Source organism: Lycium barbarum, chromosome 6 (genome assembly GCF_019175385.1).
Source record: "Lycium barbarum isolate Lr01 chromosome 6, ASM1917538v2, whole genome shotgun sequence".
Lineage (NCBI taxonomy): Eukaryota > Viridiplantae > Streptophyta > Magnoliopsida > Solanales > Solanaceae > Lycium > Lycium barbarum.
This window is the reverse complement of record NC_083342.1, coordinates 94,119,168-94,128,561: the sequence shown is the minus strand read 5'-3', so window position 1 is coordinate 94,128,561 and position 9,394 is coordinate 94,119,168. Positions and strand designations below refer to the sequence as shown.

The 9,394-nt window shown below is 34.3% G+C and overlaps 1 protein-coding gene across 1 annotated transcript; it reads right to left on the bottom strand.

The window, feature by feature from the left end:
- Window positions 1-2,848: 2,848 nt before the first annotated feature.
- LOC132599818 (myricetin 7/4'-O-methyltransferase 2-like) lies at window positions 2,849-4,687 on the bottom strand. The gene is made up of 2 exons (XM_060313012.1): window positions 3,932-4,687; window positions 2,849-3,157 (listed from the first exon to the last, which is right to left on the bottom strand). The coding sequence occupies exons 1-2, from the start codon at window positions 4,685-4,687 to the stop codon at window positions 2,849-2,851; spliced, it is 1,065 nt and encodes a 354-aa protein (XP_060168995.1).
- Window positions 4,688-9,394: the final 4,707 nt, after the last annotated feature.

Here is a 9,394-nt window from a genome sequence, read left to right as displayed (position 1 = left end):
CAGGCTTGTTCTTTAGTTTTAACCTTACAATTTCTGTATTTTATACTAGTTATTTCATACTTAGTTATTTCATATTTAAATACTAACTTTGACAAATCAAATCACATATCCTTTAAACCGCGTACAAATTCAATTGTACCCTTTTCAGGGGTAAACAATCACACCAATCACTTGCGGGCGGGGAAACAACTCACATCGATTATCATATCATGGCAATAAATAAAACTCTGCGTCTGATGAACAAAGAACATAGTCCATCTTCTGCCAAATCTTGTCGTTTCTAAGCGATGAGCTATGTTTTTTTATCTTGGATTTTAACCCAGTAAGGTGGAGTTAAGTTTTCTAGTAGTACTAGTTAATTGCTTAAATGATCACGTAACTAACTTTTTTTTATAGCAGAAAAATCATTATATTTTTGTCATTCCATGCATACACAAAATCACTCTAAATATTCATATGATATTTCCGACCACTTTTGCTGACGTGGTAATTTTTTTTAAATCAAAATCACAAAACATAAAAAATAAAAAGTCCCATTTCTAAAGTGCACGGAAATATCATTTGAATGTTTAGAGGAACTATGTGTATTGTAACATGACAAATGCTGACTTTTCTGTTACGAAATAAGAAAAATGATTTATTTGCACAATTATCATTAGTTGAGTGACCATATGGACAATCAACTTCTTGTAGTATCAACAAATTTTGAACTGGGGCTGGTTTGCAAGTATTGGTTTGAAAAGGATGACACACTTCCAACTTATTTTGACAAGGGGGTTCATCCGAACTCCTTTCATCAAAAAAATTCATTATATAATAAAGTTAAAATTATGCTTTTTGTATATATAATAAATGTTGAATTTCTTAATCTCTTCGTATTTAATTTTTTATATTTTAAATTCTATTTGTGAAAATCCTTAATCTGCCGCTGAAGTTGATGACTACAATGTAACATGTTGTACTATTAATGTTGCCTATACATATGTTGGTCACCAAAGTGTGTGTGGCTCTCCCAAAATAAATCTGAATAGGAAATGATTCAACATAACTCTTTATAATTTGAATAAAAGAAAGTGATCCTACAAAGATTTCTTGTGTTTTATTTAATATCTCCTGCATATAAAAATTGAGCTAATGGTAAAAAAAAAAGGCCTGAAGTATCATTTTATTACGAGTTTCCTACCTGAATTATCAAATGTTTTACCTACCTGAATTATCACCAACCATTGTTTTAAAAGGCAGTGTCAGGACTCGCCCCGAGGCGAGCCTCGGGGCAGGGCAGTGGCAAAACTCCTTGGGGCTAACGTGCAGGGCTTAGTACCTAGGAGGCTTACGCCCTAAGCGCCCAACCGTACGCCTTAAACACACCTAATGCCCAACGCCCGGGGCTCGCCTAACAGTTTTTACACAAATTATATTTTAAATTCCTTAATTAAAATCATTCACCCTCATAATTGTTTAACAAAATAATAATACTTAATAGTTTTTCATCTATAGAAATAGAAGATTGGGTGTAACTCATATAACAAGTCGTAGTATTGGATATTTACTATTTGAGAACGTCATGAGGGTAAATATCACTTACTTTTTAAAAAAAAAAAAAACACATAGCGGAATTGTACATTTTCACTTGTCATTGGTCATAAGTCCTATGTATCAGAATTATCATATAATTTTATTTTTTGTTCATGAAGAAGTTATGTTTTAATTGTAATATTGATAAATTTTATTGATTATTTGCTTATAGGGAGATAAAATGAATAGTATGATAGTAATAGTGTTTTAAGAAACTATGTTTTTTTTCCGTGTTTGAAAGTTAAAATGTTAGAATTGATTTGCATTTCATAATAGCTTTTATTTCATTGTATTGTTTATACTTGTAAAATTATGTTATATATAATTACAAGTTATAAGCGGTGTATAATGGATTGCTTTGATTATTTTTTTGTGAGGATCAAGCGCGCGCACACGCACACACATACACGCACTCGCGCGCGCGTGCGCACATACACATATATATATATATATATATACATATATATATTTCATTTATTTACAGTTTTCTTTTATTTTTTTATGTAATTTTACCTATTTAAAAATATTTATTGTAATTATATTATTTTAAGAAATACTAAAAATTAAATACCTATGGGCTTACGCCCCGTGCCTAGAGGCTTACGCCTCGTCGAGGTGTATGTAAAACACCCCGCCTTTTAAAACACTGTCACCAACTAGTTATCAAAACATACCTCGACTAGTATTTGATGGTAGAGCCTATAGCGATGGGTGGTGACCAGATTTTTCCCTTCGGGATTGACTTTTAGACTGGAATCAGACTTTTTTAGGGAAAATTTTTCTTGTCCCTAATAGCCATTTTTCTTGTGGTGATTAATACAATACTAAGGGATGCGCATGGTGGGATGTATGGGATCCCTCCAGGACCTCCGTCCACTTTAATCAAGGGTTTCGAGTTTGAGTATCCCGAATGAAGAAATTCTTAATAGGAAACGCTTTCCCCTTTAACAGGCACCATGTTACACAAATTTAAATTAATTAGTCGTGCTTATGAATTTGGGAAATCGAATGATTAAACAAAAAATAAGAGAACATTTCTACAGTACATTGAATTTTAAGTTACGATCAACACAAAGTATGTATTTAAAGTAATCCAATATAATACAACGAAAACGTACGCAATTCTTCCTTTTTTGGGTTAAAAAACATACACAATTCAAACAGAGCGTTGGTGAAACCAAGACCATTACAAATTAAAGTAACCGTAAGATTATGCATTTTTATAAACTCACATGTGCATAATGCATTTCCCTGCTGAGACTTCTTGTTCAAGCTAAGGATAAATTTCAATGAGAGACCTTAAACCCAAAGCCGAAATTATTTTGTATTCAGTAAAACCAGCTTCAGTGAAGAGCTTCTCCCACTCCTTTTTAGTTCTCTCTTTGGCAGCAAAAAGAACCATCATCAGCATATTCATATTATGTTGTGCTCGAACAATCTGATCATTGTTCTGCTTCGAATCGTCCTCCATCACTGTATCTATGATTATCACTTTCCCTCCTTTCTCCCTACTTGGAATTGACTCTTTGCATTTCTTTAGTATCTTCACACAATCGTCGTCCCTCCAATCGTGCAGAATGCACTGTTCAACCATGAGGAATTATGTTAAGAGCCCGTTTGGATTAGCTAATAAGTTTTAGGTGCTGAAAATCATTTTTACGTGTTTAACCTGACTTTAATATAAATAGCTACGTGTTTGAGTAGAAGATTGAAACTGATAAAACAATCGACGTGTTTGGTAACAATGTTGATGAGCTAGTTTGTTAGAATGATTAAAATATCCTTAATTTTTCCAAAAAAAATACAAATCCAGAAGTATATTTTTAAAGAAAATGAGAGATGATGACTATAGAATGAAAATGAAGTCAGGGGTTTTATTTTGGGAAAGATATTTTGAGAACTAAAATAAATATTAAGGATAAATTAATAAAAGTCTTAGTCAAACAAAAAGTGATTATAAATTGAGAAACCATAAGTTATGGGTGATCAACTTATGACTTTTGATTGACTTTAGCTTATAAGTACTTTGAGCGTCTACGAAACGCCTAAATAAGACAAAAAATACTTGTAGGCCATTTTAACCAACTTATAAGCTTAGTTGAACACCCTCTGAGTATAACGATGGATCCAGAAGAAAGAGAGACAAAATGTTAGAAAGGAAAAGTACTATAGCTAGATTTAATTAATAATTGGAAATTGTGGAAGTAAGTTGTTTTCATGGTCAAAATCTTGTGAATGAATGCTGCATTGTAATATGTTATTAATAAAAGTTGTAAATAATGGTAAGGAAACTTCGAGCAACGATAGTTTAATTAAATTATAGGAACGCCAAATGTTTTTGGTAGCTAAATTGTACCTTGAGTAAGATGGCATTAGCATGGGGAATCTCATCGAACATATCTCCTCCAACAAATTCCAAATTCCCACTTCCTTTGCAGTCTCCTATAACATGAGGGAGATCAAGTACAGTGCACTCTATTTTAGGAAAAGCTTTGGCTATAGCAATTGACATAGTACCAGTGCCACCACCTACGTCCACCAGCGACGTTAACCCCTCAAACACATAATTACACTCCGCAATGATCACATTGGTATTCAACCTCGAGTCACTAGCCAATGCATCGTTGAAAATATCACCTAGTACTCTGGGTTCTTCTTCCATAACATAATCCCAGAAAGATTTTCCATGAGCAGTATGAAAAGCAGTGGCAGAATCATTTTGGAACCAAGCACTTAACTCGAACCAAGCTTTTGAAAAGACTGGATCGTGGTTGAGTAGCAAGAGTGACCTAACATTGAAGGGCTCATTTTTCGCAAGAAGGCGACTAGTTGGGGTAAGAAAATAGTGATCTTCATGTTGGTTTAGGAAACCAATATGCACTAAAAAGCGAATTAAAATTGGAAAGATGGAAACCTTTGAAGAATTGACGATAGAAAGTTCAGCAGAGAGATCGGAAAGACACATGGGCTTACCATGCTTGTAGAGGACATCAGGAATGCCTAGTTGAAGTGCACATCTTACTGCTGAAGAACTAATGAAGTTGAAAATATAGTTCCAAATTTGAGCTTGAGCGTGAAGAAGCTCCGTGGAAGTACTCTCACTTGTTGACATTTCTAATTAGGAACTTATTTTGCTTAGAGTTGTCATCTAAAGCCACCAAGGAGATGTATATTTATAGAAACTATAATGAGAACATAGAAGGGCTATCTGTAATCCATGCTTCTTCTTTCTCATTTTTAATATTTTTTAATTCAAATTATATATCGAGAATAAAGAATTTTTTTATCATACGTTTAATTTAACCGGATGGAATAAGAAATTTTATATATATCTACAGTATTTAAATTCCTTTTCTTTCTCACGGTAGAACCGTAATTTTTAGACAACTCTTATTTAATATTCATATTCATTATTTTAATTTCCTTATTTATATATTGTCAGTACATTCGTTGGATTATATTGAGTATGTTGTGGTTGTATATATTCTCAATACAATTCCAAATCTTTTTCACGTGAAGGTTATATAATCTCCGAGATGTGAAATCATTGTCAGAAGATAAATTAATAATCATTTGAGCCCATCTTGGTTCTATTTTAGTCTAAATGGTGCGGACTAGTCATCAATTCAATCGAAGATGAGGGATAAGGGATTGGGAAAATTGCAGAGAGGTAAAGGAAAGGGAAGATGAGGGATAAGGGATGGGAAAATGGCAGAGAGGTAAAGGAATGGGAAGATGAGGGATAAGGGATCGGAAAAATAATTCAGAAAGTGAGCAAGGTTAGAAAGTTGACGCATGACGTTATATAAGCTTCAGACACAAAAACAAATTATATTCACTTGCATGTAGAACACCTGAGTGCTACGTAATTTTATATACTGTCAATCTCTTATATTTTGTTAAAAATCACATGCAACTTTCTGTATTCATATATAATTAACCTAATCATTCACCTTACATACACTTAATTTTCACATGCGATCGATCCAATAAGATCAATTTTTATAATACTAGATCTATGTTACAATGTGAAATAGAAAAAGTATCCTTAATATATCATCATCATTTATAAAGTATTGAGTTGCATTTCATTTCTAGACTCACGTTTTATTTGGTGTGCTTCGTTTTCAGACGAGGCAATTTCAACTTATAAGCATTAATTAATTACGAGATCAACTCGAATCATAATACTAATTTAAAAACTGCCTTACTTTTGAATCTAAGATATACACAAATACTCTAATATTCAATAGTTTTATTCAGTCTTCAATCTAGAACACATAGAATTTCTTTTGGAAGTAGAAAAAAAAATACATTAGGGGGAACCATAAATAATTAGGGTAAGGCATTTTTTAAATTAGTATTATGATTCGAGTTGATCTCGTCATTAATTAATGCTTATAAGTTGAAATTGCCTCGTCTGAAAACGAAGCACACCAAATAAAACGTGAGTTTAGAAATGAAAAGCAACTCAATATTTTATAAATGATGATGATATATTAAGGATACTTCTTCCATTTCACAAACATAGATCTAGTATTATAAAAATTGAGCTTATTGGATCGAGTGTGAAAATTAAGTGTATGTAAGGTGAATGATTAGGTTAATTATATATGAATACAGACAGTTGCATGTGATTGAAATGATTTATTAGCGAGTTCTGTTTATTTTCATCTAAATAACGCTTTACATATCCTATTTTAGACTTGTAGAAACATTTTCTTCAATACAAATAGTAAATGTTCAGGTTCACCTATTTCCTCCTCTACATTGAGTTTCTTCTATCCCTTTTTACACTTTTTTCTACGATTTACTTTGAGTTCCTTCTATCCCTTTTTACTGCTTTTTCTATGATTTACTCTTATATTATGTAATTAGTATTTTATACTAATTTCAGCGTACGTGCGTTGCACGTGTGTATCGCGTCAATCGATAAAAATGTACACAAAATAACAATTGTTGTCCTGTATCTCATACTATTGAGTACACAACTTTAAAAAATTATGTAAATATTATTATAATATATTTGAGTTACAACATAATATCAAAAAAACAAAAAAAAATCTTAAAACTGGTCATATATAATTGATCCGATTCATCTAGCTTAATAAAGGAACAAATCTGCCTATGTCTAGTTGTGACTTCACGTTTTGCCTCCCCTCCCTCAAAAAACTCCAAATCACTTCTCTCCACGTTATAAGGAACAAAACTTCGAAATCCTTCATCAAATTTCATATCCAGCTTCTCACGCCATCAATCTGCCACGTCGTTACCGTTGATTAGTCATCGAAAGTTTTGCCGGTGTTTGGAGCACCTCAGGGGCGGAGCTATTCAGGCGAACATCCTTCGCCGAAAAATTATACTGTGTATGTAGGTGAAATATTGTCTTATATCATGATATATGATATTCAGAAAGCCCTTGAAACAACTGGAGAAGTTGGTCCAGCAGTGACGGCTGTTCAGAAAATCTTGCAGGGCCCAAGTTCGATTCTCAACAGCAACAATGTTACTGTTTGAGTCAAAATTCGTACTTTGCCCAATTAGTTAAATTTATGTAAAGAAAATAAAGGAGTTAACCATAGTAGGTAGTAATTCGATTTAGACTAAACACTTGGATTAAAATAACCAGATGAACAGTTAAAGATTTAAACGATGATAAAAAGAGAAAGAAAACTTATTCTTTTCGTTATGGATGCCTTCAATCAAGTTTTCCTTCTCTTCGTTAATGATAAGAACTTGGCATAAATATTAATATGAACTAGAAGATTGAGTATGAAAATAAAGCTTTCAGTATATTTCCTTGTATCTATTCGATGCCTCAAAAATGTACAAATGATAAGCTATTTATAGGTCTCTAAGTTGATCTGCCCATTCTGATGTAACGTATGTCATTAACTCCTGAATTAATGACTGATAATAAATGTCGTGATTCTCGCCATACGTTATGGTTTCCGTTATGGTCATAACACGTAATTATGTCCCTATCCCGTATATCACGTTCTGGCATCTCCGAAGTTTTCTTGGTATGTTACCATAAACGTTCACGGCGTTGTATCGATTCTACTTCTTCGGCATTGCTTTCCGATTCATTTCATCTCCTTTTGCGAGTTCACATGGTTATTTGTGTAATCCAAATTTCTACCCATACAGATAGTCTCTCAATTTTTTGGGTTCAGTACAGTGATGTTCCCGATAAATTTCCCTATTGACATTCAAGAATCAAGCCTTGGCTTTGAAATTTGAATCGTTTTCGGCGAAGTGGTACATGGTGGGAAATCGTGGGCCGTAAATGAAGCAATTACGTGGCGTAACTGCAGAAGTTGATTAGACGCGTATTAATGAAGGAGTCAGATGTGGTGTACGTGGCCGTTACTACACCCTTTATTTTCTCGCCGTTTCCTAAGGTAATGATGAAGATTTCTTTATCTGTAAAAGTCGAATCTCACTCCTTTCTTCTTCACTTTTCAAAATCTTGTTATCTCTACTCAAGCTTCAAATTTTAGCTTTCTCTGTCTTTTTCATTGATTTTCTTGAAATCTTTCTCGTAACCATGTCTTCTCCTTCACTTGATCAAGGTGCTTCACCAGAAAAAACCATCATTGTTAACGAGTTTCCTTCAAGCATTGTTCCCGAGAAACCTAAAAAGAATACTGCTCCAAAGAAGAAGTTGATGGGAGATGCAATTTCTGCTGCTACTTCTACTAAATCTTCTATCTCAGTCAACTCCGATGTGGATGAGGAAGAAGTTGGTGTTGTTGTTCTTCCCTCCGTTGATAATGTCATTCCCAAGTATCCTTCTCATCTTAGTGATTTGAGAATTCATCAAAGAAAGGGTGATGATCAACCAGTGGAGGAATTGGATGAAGAAAGAATGGCGGAGATTTCCGCGATCAAATCTCGTATCATTGAGGATCTCGTCGATTCGATCCGCGAGAATGTCATTAGATGGATCGTTCCCCTGAAATCCTAGTTCCTGGTATGGATATGTCTGCAACTTCATACCTTCTCGGATTCTCAACTGTGTATATTTATCCTTTCACCATCGAGTTCTCATTGCCACTCTCTCCGTTAGTGGATGAACTTTGTCGTCCTTTGAAAATTTGTGTGGCACAAATTACTCCTGGGGTTTGGCGTTGCATACAGCTATACAAGCATATTGCTCAGTTTACCGGGATGGAACTTAACCTCGATCATATTTTATATATGAACTCCATTCGTTTTCTTCAAGGTTCCATGATAATGTTCAGGGCTCAGGGAGTCAACAAACTGTTTGAAGATCCCGAAGATGGTCATGATCGCCTTTGGTTTGAAGAATTCGTGTTTATCCGCACTTCTCGTTTAGTGGGAAGTCATGCCGATAGCTTTCCCGAGAAGTGGAATGCCAGAGGTATTCTTTTCTTTGCCAGAGGTATTCTTTTCTTCTTCATCTTCTATTTTATTTGCTTTTGTGTCCTTACCCTTTTCTCTTTTCTTTGGCAGCTGTTAACCCCGATCTGGTCAGGCCTTCAAACATAAAGGAATTTACTGAGGCTATAATTCAACCTTCGGCAAGGGTTAGAACTTGCGGAGCTTATGCCGTTTCACGAGGTATTCGTACCCTCAAGGATGTGAAACCAAGCGGAGTCTCCGTGAGGGGCAAAGGTAAAAACAAAAGAGAAGAACTTTTGCCTTGTTTTTACAATTACAACTTTGTCTTACAATTTTTCTTTGTGTTAGGCCCTTCTAAAAAGAAGAAAACCTCAGTGAAGAAAAAACTGGTCCTCCCGAGTGATGGTGGATCGGCGTTAGAGCGTCTTCAATCTCTTGCCTGGAAGAGACC